The following is a 20,095-nucleotide window of genomic DNA, read 5'->3' as shown; positions in this document are numbered from 1 at the left end:
ATTTTCATATTTAATAATTAGAAATTGCATTGTGTTATATTTTAAGGAAATTTATTTTAATTTAAAGTTATTTTAAAAGTTTACAATTTTTTTAAAAAATTTATAGATATTTAATATAAAAGTTTAGGAAACAGTGAAAGTAGCTTTATGCATAATTACAAGTCTAATATATAAAATATGATTTCATAAACATTTATAATGTTAAAATTATATAAAATTATTTAACTTACTGTGGTTTCAAAAGAATGTAATTAGAAACGGAAATAATTATTTTTTAATTTTAGAAATGAAATTGAAATCTATTTTTAAATTTAGTAACAAATTCAATTCCTTTTTTAAATTTATATTTTATTCATAATTATTTTAAAAAAATTATAAAAAACTTTTAATCCATAAAGATTATAAATAATCTTTTTTAAATATATAAAAGAATATATGAATTTATAGACATGTATCTAAACATATAGATTATGATTTTATAAATATTTATAATTCTACCATCATGTAAAACTTTACTTAGTATTTTAAAATCAACCATAATAAATAATTTTAATCCCATGAGATGAGAACTATGAATTTTATATAATGAATGATCTAAATTGGTTTTTTCAAAGAATTGATGTATTTGGACCATTTGATACAGAATTGAACCAAATCCATAATCTTTGAGTGAGAAATTAAAAACCTGTAGCTGACCAAATTCAGCGAGTAAAAACTTTAATTATGAGCTTTTTAACTAATTGTTAAATAATGTTGTAAATTAAAATTTTAAAGTATTTATTTTAATTGATTATAATAAATAAGCCATCCTTAATTTAATGATGTTGGGATGTTCCCTAAAATAATACGTGAGATTTTTAATTCCCGATATATATTAAAAATTATTCGAATCCTTTATATAAAATTATGGATAATATTTTTTCAATATATAATAAAATTATTTTTAAAATAATATATTTTTAAAGTTAATAAATAGCTTATTTTATCTAATCTTAATTTTATCTTAATTTTTATAAAAAAAAAAATTAAATTTTTTGAATCAAGATAGAAACATTTAAGATATGATAAAAAATAAATAAATTTAGTTTTCTCTCCTATTATTTAGTTTCTCTTTTTTTTTAGATTTATTGTATCTTTTTTTAATATTTTAACTACAATATTTAGAGTGGATCATCTAGAGTATCATATACTATCAACAAATAAAATAATTTTTTGAGGCTTTATATAAACATTTGTCATTATTATTATTATTATTATTATTATTATTATTATTATTATTATTATTTGGAGAGTTCTGTTCCGACTTTCAAATGTTTCCATTTAACTTGATTTTTGACAGACAATAAATGGATGTTAATGATGTAACCTAATGTTTATAATTAGTAGTAGCTCATGCATTAAGAAGAACGACATATATTTTACAATTTTTTTAATAAAATAGATAAATCATTAATTTAATAAAAAAACCAGAAAAACTAATAGAAAACAAAACAACAAAGCAACCTGAAGTGAAAATATATAAAATTAAAAAAAAAAAGGAAAAACAGAACAACACAAATTAAAACTAAAAAGGTAAATACCTAATAACATGTGCCATTCATACAACAATAAACAAGTATTCCTCAAAAGACATAAGTGATAGTCCATATGAAAATTAAAAATTTCAAAGATCAATATGCTTACTGTGAAAAAAGCAGAGAATATATCTTGACTGTTTAGGGCTTAAGTTCAAGTGTTGCATCTTTACTATTCATGACTTCAGTACTTGAATCATTTTCTCTGATCAGATTGTGAATGATTTCTTTAATTTTGAACTGTTGATAATAGAATTCAATTGAATCCACAAGCCAATCTACTGTTAAACTTAACTTATAAGATAATGGATATTGCTCATTGGAAAAATAAACATATTTCAACATGATATCCACTTTGCACTTTGTTTCACAGTTTTTCATTGCATATATATATATATATATATATATATATATATATATAATTTCTGCAGTCACATGCAGGATACTACAACACCTAAATATTACTCTCCCTGAACATTGATATTTGATCAAACATCTGCATATATTTAGAAAGTTAAAGGTTAACATAAAGTATTCATGAGATTTCAATTCAAAATTCTCAAATGAAGATTTGACATACAAAGAAAACAAGATGAATGTAATGTTTATTGATCTTTGAGATATAACTAAGCTAAAAATTGCAGAATGTTTACATATTTGAGATTTAGAAGTATGAATATAATAGCTTGCAAATTCATTGCTTTTTCAAATCACTAGAAAAACTTAATTTTCCGACGATGAAAACTATATTTACTTGCATAAAGACGTGTTTGAATAGGATTTCCAGAAAGCAAAAGCTAAACAAATGAATTAGAATAGCATCATTCAGTAAAACTAAATATATAACTTATATTAGAAAGAGCTTTTCGAAACTTATTGACAAAAGCTAAACATATGAATTAGAATAGTGTCTTTCAGTAATACTAAATGTATAACTTATATCACAAAGAGCTTTTCGACACATAGCAGTAGAGGAATGTATACGTTCCTTGTGCATGGACATAAGCTCTCCATGTGGTTTCACATAATTGACAAGATATTTCTGCATTTATCGTTGACACAACCATTTCGACTTGTGCAAATATTTATACAAGTGAGAAACTATAAATCTATGCAACAGCAAGAACAATAAGCAAGAAAGCAACTTTTCATCCATAAAAAAAAAAAACAAAATTAAGAAGCAAAAGTTATTCAAGAAGACATTACCAGCAATGAAGAAGTCCGAAGCTGCTTCATCACCATAATCAGCTAAAGAACACAAACAAAGTGTATCAGTGTTTCAAAAGATCAAGTAATAAATGTAACTATAAAGAACAAATATAAAGTTTTCCTTTTTGAGTAAGTACCAATGCCAATGAGTGTGACATAATAAAAACTATTATGTATACATAAAAAACCTTATCAATTAAGTTAAAAAATTATGGCTCACCTGAGGGAGGCTCGAGGTCTGAGTGAGAATTTTCAGGGCACAATGGAGGACCAAACAGAGGGATTGCAGTAGGCACATTAGGAACATGGCCATAAGCAGCACCAAGATAAGAGATCCTCATATTCTCCATATGAACATTAAAGAACTCGAGCTTCAAACAATAAGAAGAGCACATGAATTGAACAGAGAGTGGAAGAAATCAAAGAAAACACTGCATAGCATCATATGTGTGCATTCACATAATAGAGCAATTAATTCATCTAATACCCCGTGACTGTGCGAGACCACAAGACGTTCAAGCTCTTCAATCCATCTCCAAGCCTGGTTCAAGTGTTCTTGTAAAATCATAATTGTGGTGTGAGTGGCTAAAACTGGCCGAGGAGGAATAGGATTATCACGGCCTTCATTAGGATTGGTTCTGGGTGTGATGTGCAATAGATGCCAAACCTCCCACTGGATTGCCCAAAGCAAAATGTCCCACAAACGCTCCACAGTATTTCTTGGCTCTGCTGAGAAATGCAGGGCATTGAGGAGTCCTCCGTATTGCTGGAAAGTGAAGAACATAATAAGTATTTCAATTAGGTTAACATTAAAACAGAGTTGCAAATTCTAGTCTTAGGAATCAAAGGAAAGGTTACAAAACTCTAAATTTGGGACAAACCTGGAAGTAAGTGCAAGTATCTGACACAAAGCGCCCAAGCATTGCAGCCACTTGGCACACGAAAAAGAAACCATGAAACCTCCTGTATTGCAATGTTTTCATGTCAACAACTTCAGAAATGAAATTTCTAAATCGGAGGAGATCCTGAGAAAGAAACAATGATATTAAAGAAAAAAATTAGATTTTTTCGTTATTTCGAGATTATTCTTCAGCAAGGATGAAAATCGATTCCTAGGGTTTTCAAGAGAATAATCGGGAAAACAAATGGGGAAAAACCTCTCCCTTTCAGATCCTTCGATCTAAACAATAATCACGAACCCCCAGCTGGAAATCAGAAAGCGAACAACAAAACACTAGGAAAACCAGACAGACTTAGATCGAACAAGAAGGAAACCCTAAAAATCGAGAAATCAAACGAGAAGCGAGAACATTGCGATCCATCAAAGACTGAAGCGAAAAACTCACTGGAACGTCGGCAAAGACCTCAGGAAAATCCTCGACGCCGTGTCCAGCTCTCAGAGCCTGGTCTCCTGCGTCGCCGGCGAGCCGTCGGACCGGAAGAGACCAAGGAACGGTCGCGGTGGCTCATGCTCCATTCTCCGGCTCCGGAAAAGCACTGAGATTTCAACGAGGAATGTCCAGAGACGCCACCTTTGAGCGTTATATATATATATAGAAACCTCATAGCACATTTTCACTTCAGTCCCTATATTTTATTATATTTGTTTTTGGTTCTTCTATGCTATAATTTCTTGCTTAATTTGGATTGAATTTAAGATTTACATTCGATTTAAAGTTTTATTAGTAGCAATAAATGCATGTGAAATTCATAAATGTGGCGACTGAATTCACATGATTATTAAGAAATAATGTAAATTATATACTTTTTAAGTGAATTATAAAAATTAACTACAACAAAATTTCAGCACAAGGCCTAATTCTTCACCTACTAATAATAGATGACAAAATATATTTATAAAAAACTACTTTATTGTTAATATATATATATATATATATAAATATTTTAACTGAAGTCACAATTCCTATATACATTAGGGGCATGTGCACGGATTGAGAATTAACCATCTAATCTTCGCACCCTGAAATGGGAAGGAAGAGTTTGGATTGTTAACCCGCAACCATAACCGGCCACCCGTTATTATTATTGTGTTCAATGAGTCTTAAACTCGAGACTTTTTAAATATTTTACTCTCGTTTTCCATAATAAGATTAAATAACGGTAGGCCATGAGCCCTCCTTCATATAAATATTTGTTATGTAGTATATGTAATATTTTCTTATATATATATATATATATATATATGGCTGTGCACGGTCCAAAACCGGACCGGACCGGTTAAACGGTTTTTTTATTATTGGAACCGGACCGGACCAAATAACAGAGAAAACCGGACCGGTCCAAACCGTTTTGGACCGGTCCGGTCCGGTTTGGACCGTTTTGGACCAATTTGGTCCAATCCGGTTCGATCCCGGTTTTTATGAATTAAAATTAAATTAATAGAATGGTCATTTAATATATAGAGTTAAAAACAAACAATCAGCTTCATTAGCAATAGAAAATTTACATATATATATATATAGAGAGAGAGAGTTTAAGGTAAAAATAACTAAACAGGGTAAACCGGTCCGGTCCAGTTTGGACCGCGGTTCCAAAACCTGGAACCGGACCGGACCGGTCTAGAACCGGTTTCAAAACCGGACCGGACCGGTTAATAATGAAACCGGTTGGAACCGGACCGGCGGTTAAAAAAAAACCGGTCCGGTCCGGTTTACGGTTTAACCGGTTTTTTTGAACAGCCCTATATATATATATTCCTTTTGTCGCTTTTAAGTATCTTATTTCTTATCTATTTAATCCAAGTCTCCCCAAAATTTTAAATCTTAGGAAACCAGTATTCATGTCCTTACTAAATAAGTGGATTCTAATTATCTTAGCTCAGTCGGGAGGCACAAATAAGTTCAAATATTAACTCTTTTGTCAATGCATGTTTTTGATTTAACTTGTTGATATTCATTAAAAAAAAATAATTTGGTATAAGTGATGAACTCCTTGGCTGAACCTGAAATGAACCTTTGACTCTCATAAATCCTACGAATGGCACTTAATTGATTAATATATCCATTTTGGTACATGAGATATTGTTTCTTTTTTACTCAATTTAATTCCTAACAAAATCATGTTATGTTAAAAAAAAGCAAGAACAAAAATCTTGAGGTTACAATATATACTAATGCACATGTTCACATATTAAATATTCATACTTTAATTGTGTATATTGAAATAGTAAATTTCTATTTCATCCCTCCTCTAATATAGGATAGATTATCTCTAGCCCATTTTAATCCAGTTTAGACAAAATCTTGACCTTTGGGATGTTAAAATAAAACTAGACTAAATTATTGTAAGCCTTAATTTATTATCTTTTTTCTGTCTACAAATATTCCTACTTAGCACCTTTTTTCTAATAACAGTGAAATTGTCTTCTCATTTAATTTAAGCCCAAAAAAACACAAATTTTTGGAACCTAAACTAATTCCTCTTAAAGCAATACATGAGTTGGGTTCCAAACATAGTTAAATAGCGAAAGAGTTCATCGCCCACTAGCACTGGTCTTATTGTAAAAGGCATTTATATTAGAAGTTCAAATCGATAAAGTGGTGGTAAAAAATCTTTAATTGTGAGTGCAGTCTTATAATCCAAATCCTATGTCACAAGATGAGAGGGCATAAATAGATGATCAATTCCCACCCTATGAGCACACCTCTGACCATGCCTGTCATATTTATCAAAAAAATAAAAAAATCACCGTTAAGTAGATTGGTCCATTTTTAAAGTAGCCGTTACAACAATGAGTGAACTTTCCTCTAACATGAGGTCGGAAAATTATACATCTCTAATATATCTCTAATATATTTGTTATTGTTCACAAAATAAACAAAAATAAAAATAATGCATTTTTTCTTAATTTCTAATCTTATACTTATAATATATTAGCAATACTAATTTAAGATTTAGATTAGTTTTGTCTGAATCAACTAAAAAACCCCATCCAAAATTAAGAATAAGTTATGAGCTTTTCTTTTCTCTAAAGTTCAGTCAACATAAATAAAAAACAGTGCTTAATTATAAAAAATGGTTAGTATTATCAAGACCAAAAAATAAAGAAATAGATAAAGGTTGAAAAATTACACACATTTTTACGCTCATTTTATTGTAAAGATTAAAAAAAAAAAGTCAAGATTATAAAATACAAATCACCCCCTTCTTCTTGCACCCAAAATCATTTTTTTTTTTCTTTTTGAAAAAAAAAATTTACCTTCTGAAGCTACATTTTTTTTTTCAATTTTCATTCAAGAATAAGAACCAAAATAAATTATTCTTAAATTCTTCATTTCATTTTCAACATAATATTTTATTTTATTTTATTTATTTATTTATTTATTGGTGGTTAGGGGTTTAAGAAATAAAATGAGTATAAATGTATAGTTTGTTTCAGCTAATTGATTTCACAGTTATTGAATTATTTGAAAGTGATTCATTACAACAAGTTACTGAATTTGTTAAAAGGAAGTTCAGTGGAGAATTTATCTTTATGCAGTCACATATTTCAAAAGATAAATTAATATTATTTTTTTATCAGAATTTATTATTAATTTTTTTAATAAAATGGATAAATCACGAATTTATTAGAAAACCAGGAACAAATAACTACTTTAATATTAGTCTTTCAACTACATTAATATTTTTTTAATGAACATAATAAAATTTGTTTATACGAATGAATCAAACTTTCTGATCTACCAATCAAATTTGATTTTTGCAGTTAACTGATTTTGCAATAATTGTTCATTTGTAACTAAACAAAATCATTCATTTTACTGATTGATGCATATCTTGTAATATTTTTTTTTTTCAATTTATATATATATATATATAGCATAAACGTTTTTGTATATGGGCAATAATTATCTACAAACATCATCTAAATGGTTAGATTTCAATCAAACGGTTTTACATTATGTCATGAACAGTATTATTGTGCTTATAAATAGTAATATAGTGAAAAGTGAGATACACAATATTTTAGATTTGAATCATTCAATCATATTTGTACAGTATTCTAACCAATTACAACCATTGAATCCTATTTGCACAGTACAAAACTAAGTCGTTCAATCATATTTGCATAGTATTATAATCAATCACGACCATTCGATCCTATTTCCACTAGATTTACAAGAACAAAACTAAACCTAATCAACCAATTTAATATGATGCTTGCTTGATTATCCAATGTTCTCAAATATTTTATATCATACATTGTATGACATTTGATGTTTTTACGTTGAGAATTTGGAACCAAAAAGAACCAACTAATCAGGGGGTAATCTTTCTCATTATTTTTATCTAAAAACAATAATTATTAAAAAATCAATAAGGTATCTCACTAATTATCTAGTTATAATTTCCATGAAATCAGGGCATGACACACCAACACCCACATAATTAATGTAAATTAAACATATAAACCTAATGACTAAATAAATATATAGTTACCCTAGATTTTTCTCTTTTCACTCTATATTTGGCTATGTTTTTAGGGGTATAAAAATAATTTTATCATTATTATTTTTCTTGAGTTTCGGCTGTTCAAGAACCACTTAGTCAACCCTACAAAATTTTAAAAATTTTCAGCATTTCAGAAGATTGAGGGATTCATCATGAATATGTGCAAAATTCCCAAGGGATTGCTCACGTAGGATAAAGGGCCAGATAAAAAAAAAAAAATTTTAAAAAAAAACTAATATATATAGGAGCATGATGCATAAGGAATAAAAGTATAAAATAAAGTAAATTTTTTGAGTGAGAATCTTGTATCAAAATGAACATTAAATTTTATTTTTTTTTTCCTCTGACGAGATAATTGAGGATTTCCGGTGGATTTTTAGTGATGTGGACGCCGAAAACCTTGACGTAATCAAAAATCTATTGAAAATCCTCAATTATCCTGCTCAAAGAAATGAAATTAAAACTTAATGTTCAAACTGAAATAAAACCGAAGTTAAATACTCACCGGAAAATTTCACCAAACAAGCAAGTTACCATACCTGAACTCTCAAAGCAGAATTCCAAAGTACATAATGAAGTGAAAACATTTAATGATGACACAGATTTCAGTTTCAAAGATGATGATAATAGATGAAAATTGCAAGATAGAGCCCAAAAATTCAATATGAAAAGCATTACATATAATTAATAGCACAAAAAGGAAAAGATCAGTATTTACTGCTGTATCAAATCAAGGTATTCAAATGAATGGTAATAAATTCATGTGTATTCATCATGTAGATGATAAAACAATAACAACGATGATCATGTATCATGTTTTTCCCGACGACGAAAAAAAAACCCCGAATAACAAGACAACAGCTCTGATCATGTATCATGCTGATGCCGATAAAACAATGGCAGAGTAACAGGATGAAAACACAGACCAGGTATCATACAGTTCCTCAGAAGTCATAACACAATAATAGCAAAGCAACTGGGCAACAGCATTAATCATGTATCATTTTGTTCCTGATAACACATTAGAAGAATAACAGGCCAACATCATGTATCATGTTGTTCCTGATAAAACAATACGAGAATAACGGACCGGCACCGATCACGTACTATACTGTTTCTGGTGACACAATAACAAAATAGCAGGACAGCAGTGACAAATATGTATAATGTTGTTTGCGATAAAACAATAGCATTGGTGATCAAGTACCATGTTGGTTGTGATGACACAATGAAAACATTGTATCAAATAGATGAGTTCAAATGTCTGATAATAAACTCATGTCTAAGCTAGAGAAAATATAAAACGCATGAATAAGAAGACAAAAGACCACATTCAACCAGGTGCAATTTTTGTGCAAACAATAGACAGTATATGCTATGGAACAGTAATACATACAAAAAAAAATCCATTAATTCATAAATTGGAGATTAAAGCAACAAGATTCTATAAGAATATAATTCAAGTTCTTCTTTTCAAGTTCCTAGAGAAGAAGCCTTATGCAGATTAATGTCAAATATATATCGCTGATGACATCAAAAAGAGAACGACATCTACTGTCTTTGGATAAAATCAAAGAAAGCAATGCAGTGAAAAAATCAAAAACCAAGACAGCCCCCTCCCTGACTGGACAAGCTTATTAAAACATAAAAGTTCCCGATTACAAATCCCTTCCAGAATAAAATCAACAGTGATATCCCTGGGAGTAGATAGTAAATTGTAGAGATACTGTAAAATTGACAATCTGTTTACCAGATGTATGTACACAAAGCAGTCCATGACTAAAAAGTACTTTGCTTATGCAGCCATAGACAATTTAGAAATGCTCCCTCAAGCTATTGCAGAGATGATTGATCAAACTAATATAATGATGCCTAACTATGAGATAATTGATCAAGCTGCTAATTTATCAAGAAGTATCAACAAACATATCCTTCAAACCCATCAGCATAAGATTTCGTGTCAAAAGGTCTCTGGACATAAAAAATAAATACACACTGAAATAAATTATTCAAGAAATAAGCAAGATTCCTCAATCTGCATGGATGAAGTTAATTCATCATGATTGTAAGCTTTCTTGTCAAAACACAATATACATAAATATATATATATATATATATATATTCTAACTCCATATGAGAAAAAGGAAGCACCTATTATCTTGACAAAGTACATCCCACTTCCAGGAAACTAATGGATTAAATCAGATGTTCTATTTGCTCACGAGTCTATATGGTTTGTGTTAAAGACAGCATCACCAAACTGAGAAAAGAATCACATTAACCTTGAAAGATATGGGTGTTCACCATCAGTTGCATATAGTCAATAAAGTAAAAATTGCATTTATAACAGATAACCAACCAAAGAGAATAAAATAGCAGGGAAATGCCAGCTTCACTCTTCCTATCATAGAATGGATAATCTTACAGTATGGCAGAAGCGACATCATGCCCATTCAACTTCTTTACAAACCACATTTGATCGAAAAAGAGCAGCACCGGTGGTCAGAAAATAGAAATTTTCCAAGCAAAATCTACAAGAAACAAAATGACGCATACCTAGCAAGGCCAATAAAATAATCACATGAGAAGCCAACAAAGTGCTGCGCCCTTTAATGACGAAGAACTCTTGAGATATGAAACGCAGAGAAATATACAGATGAAACTTCTCTTCAGCTCAATCACATCAACACACTGGTCTATGGCACCACTGATTGCAATTGTGTGTGTTTCAGAGGCACCGAGGGCAGCAGGTCACTTAAAGATGAACAGGATTTGAAAATTTGATCCAAGCTGTCATGTTTCTGAAGCCTCCACAACAATGGATGGCCTATCATCTTCAGCAAATGTTGGATCTAGAAACTTTGCCACAAAAGCCCACATCCTATAAACATCTTCAAAATTTGTAAGGAAGCCAAGAGAGGCAGTAACAACTTCCACTCTGATCATGGTGTTCTTACTGTCATGGCGCCCATTTGATACAGGCTTACACAATGAAGCATCACCCAAATCCACCGCCCCATGGAGATGTTTTTGGCTTTCAAGGACTTTTATGTGACTTAGGAAACCAATACCCAAAGAAATTCCATTTTTCTCAGCAAGCTTCAGAACAACATCAGGTTTCAAAAATGCCCCAGAACTAGACTTCACATTGAAAGCCACAGCTGCACCCCTCTCGTATTTGATCTTTGGACCATAAATGTGGACGAGATGAGATCCAACTCCTCCATCCGAATCTGGTAGGCGCAATTGCAATAAAGAGGTCACAAGCCAATTTATCAGATAACGTTGCCTCAAGGTGGTTTTGTTGAGGCCCAGCATGTTCACATGATCAAGATGCCTGCAAACTATTTCAGGCTCTCTCCTGCTCCACTCTTGAGCATCCTCATCATCATCACCATCACTATCATCATCACCAAGAGTCTGTGCAGACGGCTCACCGGCATCTGAATTTTGACACTGCCTTTCACCATGTTTGTTGTCCTCCATGCTGAAGGAGACCCGACGACCCATGCTTACAACACGCTCATTTTCTTCCACACCAAAGAATCTGGACCCAGCATACCTATTGTTATTTCCTTCTCTCCTTCCCAAAAGCCTAAAGTCACCTTCAGTCTCCCTTCTTATTGCACTTTCTTTCATCTCCTGGAAGCCTTCTTCACATATCTCAGATGTTGACCCGTTCTCTCGCCTACGCTGTGGCATATAAACAGAACTTCCAGTTCTTGTTCCATTGGCAGCAGAAAACTTCACATTGCATGCATTTGTGACTTGAAATTCAGGCTCTTCTTCAATTTCCCTATTCTGATGAAGATCCACATCCCCACTACATTCAGCTGTTTCTTCTTCAGGTATTCCCTTGACCCTCTCTAGATCTTGGGAGACAGATTTTAGTGCTGCATCAAAAGAAATAGTGTGATCATCATATATTGGGCTCGTTGCAATCTTGGATGAAACTTTAGGTGACAGTTTTTTCTGATTCTTTTTTCCAGAAAACCATGATGGTGGTATCGGAGAGCCTAACTTCCCCCTCTTCAACTGCCCTGAATTGTCAGATCCAATGGGACTCTGACCCAAGTCAATCCAGAATGAATTGTCCGATGACTCATCCTCACTGAAAACCGGGCTCTTCATCACCTCTCCAACAGAAATACTCTCTGTCTCCTCAAAAATGGTGCTCGCACCATCCCTGTCAGAGCTGTTATCCTGATCCATCTCAGTATCAAAAACATCCCTGACCTGTGCTGATGTAAAAGCGCCTGAGAAAGCAGGCAGCTGAGACCCTCTATGCGTATCAGGCATCAATGAATCTTCAGTTTCAATAATTTCCTCATCTTCAATTCCAATTAATCCATCCAGACCATCCACAGAATCACTCAAGTATTGGGGAAAAACTGGCACAATCCTCACCATCCCTGATCCGGTGCCCCCATTTTGGTTTTGCAAGCTTGCCATAACTGATTTCTTGATGAGAAGGCATCCAAAACCAGTAGGATCAGAACCAAACACACGGTAGAACGATGTTATAATGAAATCAGGCCTGAAGAGTGACAGCCCGAGCGAATCCATGTCCTTCGGTCCCAGAGACCCTGCATCCAGCAAGACATGCCAGTTATTCTGCTGTGCCAATGCCATCCACTGATATGAATACTTGGCTCCGCTGACTCTAGACTGCACCGGGAACACAAAAAGCCCAACAGCCGAATCCTTCTTCCGCCTCTTCTTGTTTGAAGATATCTGCTTCCTCAGCTCAGTGGAGCAAATTCTCAAAGTCGGCCACTTAAACCAAGCACTCTGAATCTTTGCCCCCTTCTCCTTTGCGCTCTGAGCCATCCAATTCACCGACTGGCTCTCATGATCAAACATTGTCAACAGCTTCTTGTTTGTATGGAAAGGATACGAGTCAGCAAGCAATTTAAAAGCAGAACCTCTACTAACAGTAAACACCAAACCATATTCATTCTCAGGGATATTCAAGTAGTCCATTATCCTGTGCTTGATATCATGTTCACCAGTGCCTCTCTCAGGGCCGCCATAAAGAGCATGGTTGCTAAGGTTAGCAGTGATCTCTGAAAGGCTAAAAGCCGAAGACTCCCAACAATGGAAGCTCTGAAGATATGAAAAGAGGCCAAAACCACAGTAGTCAAGGCATACCTTGGCCCCGGACTCAGAGAGGTGAGCATACTCATTGGAACGCAAAGCGTCAATCTGCTCTGACGATTGGTACCTAGGGTACATGGTGAGAAACTTGGAGAAGGACTCCGCAAGCTCAGGAATGGACTCTGCGGAGGAGAAGGTGCGGTCAGCGGCAAGGGCAGTGGCACGGAGGAACTCACGCTGGGCATGGAGGCGGGCCAAGGACCGGGACCGGCCGATGGAACCGCCGTCGGCGTTGGCGCCGGGGTCGGAGTCAGGATCAGCTTCTTGGGACTTGAAGAGGGAGCCATCCTCGGAGGCCTCTTCTAGGGCTTCTCGGAGCTTGTGCTCCTGAAGCTGCCGGAGAACCGAGGGCTTCTTCTTCCCGTCCTCACTGAGCCCCGATTTACGGTGCTTCTTATCCAGGATCATGGCGGCGCAGTGGGATATCGGCTTCCATAGCGATAGATGCATGAATGAAACCCTAACCCTAACAACAACACCAGAAACACCGCCAACACTCTGTTTGCAAAAATTCCAAAGAGAGAGAAGAGAACCAGAAATGAAATCAAAACCCTAGATATTCACAAACAATTTTTGAACCCTTATGGCGCTCTCTTCTCTTCTATTCTCCGAGAAAAATTAGTCAAACCCTAACCCTAACCCAAGAAACACTGACACCAATGGCCAATTTGCCTGCAAAAATTCCAAAGGAAAACAAGGAGACCAGAATGAAATCAAAACCCTAGAAGTTAGCAAAACACTCTTTTGAACTCTTATGGCGCTCTCTTCTCCTCTTCAAACCCTAACCCTAACAAATGGCCTTCCCTCCTCTCTGTTTATCAAAATTCCCAAAAGAAATGCCAGCAAGAAAAGCCCTAGAATCTCTAAACCAACCTCAAAACCCAACCTTTTGCTTTACAACACGGATCAAAACCCCCAAAAAAGAGAAAAAAAAGAAAAAACCCTAAAGAATCACAACCATTCCCATATCGCAATTCACAAACACTCCACAACTCCCTCACTTTCCTGGATTCAAACACAAACACACAAAACCATAATAAAAATCTCAAACTCCAAAGAAATCAAAACAAAAAACATGAAAGAAAAAAAGACGAATTAAAAGAACACCAAATACATACATACATACATCAATCGATAGATCTAAAAGCTCAGATCTTGGACCCCCAAAAAAAATTTGAGATATATAGAGAACGAGAGCGAGAGAAAGCATCAACAACCAAGAGATGAAGGGATTAAAAGCAAGAGAGGATTGAGGGCACCTCCATTACTCCACTGGACAATCAGAGCATGCATGCATTGATTGTTCCCAGGAGAGCTCCACCTCCACCCACTCTCTCTCTCTCTCAACAAATATTTTTTTTTTTTTTCTTCTGATTTTTATAATTGATAAATATTACTAATAATAATTAACTAACAATAATTAATTAAATAAACAATTAATTAATTATTAATAGGATAGGGATTAATTTAAAATGGTTTTTTTTTAAATACTATTAAAAAGAAAGCAACATGGCCATTGACTTTAGGAAAATTATGTTTTTTTTATTTTTAATTAGTGGTTGTTTGCATTTTACATTTATACCCTTGTATGTTCTTATTTACATTTATGACCTTCATTGTTTTAAAGGATATTTATTTATTAAAGTTAAAATTTCTAAAAAGAGAAGTCAAACCACTTTTTTACTTTTTTTTTGCTTGCTTCACTTTAAAAGTAAAAATTTATTTTAAAAAATTAAAATTTGAAAAAACAAATATATCTTTGAAATTACACAGTATCTCTGCTGTAAATTTTAGTTTAGTTTTTAACAGAAAAATATATAATTGTTTCTTATTGTAGAGTTCTAGTATGACTATACTACATCTAAAATATGTTTTTATATTTTCAAAAAATAATTATATATTTGTAATAGTATAATAAATTTTATTGATTTTGCAAAGGTATAAAATAAATTAAAAAATGAATTTAAAAATATTTCTTTAACAATTTCATGGTTTCAAAACAAGCAATATAATGAACCAACTAAGTTGATACAACTACAAACAGTACAAGTTTGAATATGTTTTAAGTTTAAATTTTTGTGTATGGAAAATATTTTTTTTACATGATTTTGACTATTTTATTTGGACTAATTTAGAAACGATGGAGTTTACAAAAGCTTTAATTTAAAGCCTTTAGATATATACACACATGGAGATTCACAATTTATAAATGTCCGTAAATAATAAATCTAAGAATGTTTATTGAGCAATCATTAGATTGAAATTCAAAAACTAACCACCGGCCTAATAGCCTAGTGGTACTGAGTCCCCAAGAATTTTATGGAGGTCGTGCGTTCGAGCCTTGCTCCACGACTTTTGTCTTTCGGGTGAGGGATCTTGTAGAGTGATCTTCCCGGCGTCGTCGTCGACTTTTCCCGATGGGGAGGCCAGTGACGTTTATCGTTACGTGTAAAAACTAATATATAAAAAGACTTGTTTTGGAAGGGTAAGATTGTAAAAAAAATCAAACTTAAATATTTACTCCATATATATTTATATTGAGAGAGAGAGAGAGAGAGAGATGAATGTCTTGAAGCACGTACAAGTTTGTGAATGAACAAATGAATGCTTTGCTTTGGAGGGATGGTTGTGGCTTCTTGTGGATTTGGTTGTATCTGTGGGGCCCTTGCCCTCATGTTGCTCTTTTTAGGTCAATGTTATATATATATATATATATATATATATCTTAATCTTAGCATATGAGGTTCAACTTAGATCAAGCTTATTTTATTAATGAATAAATTAAAATAAAATATAAAATGAACAGAATTTGTTTGAATAATGCTGGACCAAGTTAAAAGTGCTTTTGCTCTAATGATATTGACTTTTATTATGAAAAATATTGTGTAAAAATTTAATTATTTCGGTTCAAAATATACTGAATATAGTGATAATAACATATCTCTGGTTATGAGTAATTTTGTGTTAATCAGATGAGGATTCACCGAGTCATGTTTTTTTGATAGACGTATATTTTTATTTATATATAATTATTGTTTCTGTCCTAAAATAAATAAATAAATAAAATGCTAGACCAAACCCTTCACTGTTTGCATTGAAAAAGGAATGCAATATGACTACTTATGCTGCAAGGATGGTGGTTATACCAGGATTGACTCATATATGGAGTGTAATTTTAATTATTAATTAATGGAAATTTCTTTTTATAAATATTATTTTAAAAAATAATAATTGTGTAGAATATTGATTTGATAAATTTAATTTGCAGGAATATCATTTATTTCACAAATGTGTACTTTTATACAGTAAAAATTGTACTTTTAATCATTAAATTATTGTACCAAAACATGACCTAAATTTTCTGAACCTAAGTTAATGTCATTTGACCCGAGTCCAAACCAAAATTAATGTTTAAGAATATATGTATATTTTTTAATTTATAAAGAAAATTTATGCCAATATATTTCAATCAAGAATATAAGCCACACTGTACATGCATTAAGTACTCAATCTTTTCAATTTTGATAACATTAGTTTGGGTTTAAGGATATATACTTAGTTTATAGATATAATTTTTTTTCCTAAAATATGTATCATCATTGATGATATATATATATTACATCACATCATTCACAAATGTCCTAAATCTGATGACTACTATTCATTTATATACAATATCAAATAGCACCTAACAGTTTTTAACAATATCAAAATATAACAATTAAAAATAACTCTGCACATCACCCCCACAAATACTGATATATATATAGGCTAAACATCATCTGCGGACGTTCGTAGAGCGTCCGCAGATGATGTACAGTAACTTTAATAGAATTGGACAACCGTGATTGATTTAGTTACTGTGCTGAGATTGATTGGATGGTTCAGATTAAAACACTGTGCATCTCACTTTTTACTGTGCTTATAAATAGTGCATAGTATTACCGTTCATAAAACGGTGTGCAGCCGTTGGATTGAAATCCAACGGCCCATATCAACGTTCACAGATTCGTAATCTGTGAACGTTGACAGAGGATGCATCCTGATATATATATATATATATATATATATATATATATATATATATATATATCATATCATTCACAGATTTCCTAAATCTAACCCCCACTATCAATTTATATACAATATTAAACAATAGCTAACATAATTTAACAATGCTAAAGCATAACAAATAAAAATAATTCTACACATCATCCCCTACAAATACTAACTATTAAATCATGATCCAAATTTAATTATAATCACAACTAAAAATAACTACGCACATCACCTCTAAAGAATTAAGGGGGCGTTTGGTTCATGGATTCATGCCTTGAGAGTGGGAATGACATACACTCATGATATTTAAACCCATGTTTGGCAACAAGGAAAGGAGTGAATAGTGGGTTGGCATGGGAATAAGAAGCATGCATGTGGGGCATTTCCAATCCTCCCAAAATTGGGGGGATTTGGACTCCTTGGTAATGAAATAACTTTTATACCCCTCATATATAATAATAAATTTATATTAGTTATTTATTTATTTAATAAATAAATAATTGTTAAATTATATTAATTAGTTGAAATAGTTAATTACAATTAAACAAATAAATAACATATTAAAAATATTAAATAACAATAAAACATGTTATTTATTTATTAATTAATATAACAAACATTTGTTACATTATATTAATTACTTATAATATTTCATTTTAATTAATTAAAATAAATAATTAAATATATTATAAATACTTAATAATTATAAATCATGCTAATTATTTATTATTTAAAAATAACAATTTATTTTTAAGTTATATTAATTAGATGAAATATTTAATAACAATAAATTAAAAATAGTTAAATATATTAAAAAAATATTTAATGATAATTATAATAATTATTTACTATTAAATATAAACATTGTTTTGTAAAATATCATCTCATTTGTATAAAAGGGCATAGGTGTAATTATACTATATTTCTCTCTCCTACTTTTTTTTATTCCTAACTCTCAATCCTCCAACCAAACACCTTTATCATTATCCTCCCCTTTCCCCCTATTCTCATTCACACTCCTCCTTTCTTCTCATTACCCCTCTTCTCATTTCTATTCCGCAATCCAAACGGACCCATTCACTAAATTGTATTTTGTCCAAATTTAATTAAAATAATCTATTCTAATAAATTTCTAGGTTAGTATAACACACCCACAATCACAAAATAATAATAATAATAATAATTAATTAATTAATTAATTATATTTAGTATACTTTATATGATTTTTTTTCTCTCATCCACCAGTTTCATAATAGTTACAAAGTCTATATTAATTTAAACCAATTTGAACAAAGTACTACAAACTCTATACAGGATATACATCTCCCAAACTGAATTTCTATATATATACATAGATTTGCTTAATATCTTCTATTTTTGTGTTTGATATATTTATTATTATTATTATTATTATTATTATTATTATTAATTTAAATCTTGATTAAAAAAAGAATTGTAATCAAAATAAAATAAGTAATGTAATAATCATTATTACATATCTTTTTAAATAATTGTGAGAGGAACTAAACAGTAAAGTTGAAAATTATGAGGAACTAAAAATATTTTTATTATTATTATTTATTCATTTTTTACTTTTAGGTTTTTAATTTTTGACTTAATATTCCAAGAGGATGAGCTACTATAAGGTTGATAAATCTTTTTGTGTGTTTTTTTACATTAAGAATTTAAATTTAAAATCATTTATTTAAATAACTTGAGTCTTTACCATGAAAGTTAATTTTGTTGGCATGTTTTTATTTATTTTAGAATAGAGGAAAAGCATGATAAGAAAATATTTTAAAATATAATTTTATTTTTTTATTAAAAAATATAAAAAATAAGAAAAAGCACTTACATTGATAAAGGGAATGTGGTTAAACAAAAGTCAATCTTGATAGTTAATTGTTGACTTCCTTTGATAAGATGTATATAGCTTCTAATGTCTTATATAACAGAAAACTAACATCAAAGTCTGTTAAGAAATATATATATATATATATATATATTGTGTGTGTTTGTGAATGAGACATTAATTATTCTATTCACCTTGTTTGTTGTTAGTGCAACCCTAGAACTTTCATTGATGTTGATAACTTTCTTAAGTTTAGACTATCCTTTAAGCTTACTCTTTCTATGAATGAAAACAAAGATAATTACTTTATTCATTTCCATATAAATAAAAAATATTTAAATTACTTGTCTTAGATAATTTGGATTTACTTTATGCTCTTGATTTTTAAATATTATAATTTATTTAAATATGACTCTAATGTTTTTATTCTAATAAAATAACTATTTTGATCACTGAAGACTTATTTATGGCCGGATAAATTTTGAAGAGTTTACAAAGACAAAATGACTTTGGTCAGCCACTAAAAATTTAATAGATAAAAATTACGAAAAAATAGAAAAAATAAAATCATAATAATCTTTTACTTAAAAGAAAAAAATTTAAGGTACAAATTTAAAAATAAGAAATTATTTGACAGAGGGAAATTCCCATGGATTTGTAGGTAGTTTTGAATGTTCATAAGAACCTCTAAGTCAATAAACCAATTTTAATTTTATAGAAAAATAGAAGTCATGGAACAAAACTAGTCACAATTCTTATCTTCAATTGCCAC

The 20,095-nt window shown here is 31.2% G+C and overlaps 2 protein-coding genes across 4 annotated transcripts; both read right to left on the bottom strand.

Annotated features, from left to right (window-relative positions):
* Positions 1-2,004: 2,004 nt before the first annotated feature.
* On the bottom strand, positions 2,005-4,150 carry LOC120252901. Its single transcript, XM_039261103.1, has 6 exons — positions 4,130-4,150; positions 3,665-3,808; positions 3,271-3,549; positions 3,004-3,154; positions 2,781-2,822; positions 2,005-2,070 (listed from the first exon to the last, which is right to left on the bottom strand). The coding sequence occupies exons 2-6, from the start codon at positions 3,764-3,766 to the stop codon at positions 2,063-2,065; spliced, it is 582 nt and encodes a 193-aa protein (XP_039117037.1). The 5' UTR covers positions 3,767-3,808; positions 4,130-4,150; the 3' UTR covers positions 2,005-2,062.
* A 6,366-nt stretch (positions 4,151-10,516) lies between these two features.
* LOC120252811 lies at positions 10,517-14,749 on the bottom strand. 3 transcript variants are annotated; one of them, XM_039260976.1, is made up of 2 exons: positions 14,531-14,749; positions 10,517-14,417 (listed from the first exon to the last, which is right to left on the bottom strand). In XM_039260976.1, exon 2 carries the CDS (start codon positions 13,860-13,862, stop codon positions 11,049-11,051), a length of 2,814 nt encoding a protein of 937 aa, XP_039116910.1. In that variant the 5' UTR covers positions 13,863-14,417; positions 14,531-14,749; the 3' UTR covers positions 10,517-11,048. The 3 variants fall into 3 exon arrangements, with proteins under 3 accessions (XP_039116910.1, XP_039116911.1, XP_039116909.1); XM_039260977.1 differs by having other exon boundaries at positions 14,535-14,749; XM_039260975.1 differs by having other exon boundaries at positions 14,539-14,749.
* Positions 14,750-20,095: the final 5,346 nt, after the last annotated feature.

Source organism: Dioscorea cayenensis, chromosome 24, assembly GCF_009730915.1.
Source record: "Dioscorea cayenensis subsp. rotundata cultivar TDr96_F1 chromosome 24, TDr96_F1_v2_PseudoChromosome.rev07_lg8_w22 25.fasta, whole genome shotgun sequence".
Lineage (NCBI taxonomy): Eukaryota > Viridiplantae > Streptophyta > Magnoliopsida > Dioscoreales > Dioscoreaceae > Dioscorea > Dioscorea cayenensis.
The sequence above is the reverse complement of the archived record's forward strand: the minus strand, read 5'-3'. Positions and strand labels throughout refer to the sequence as shown.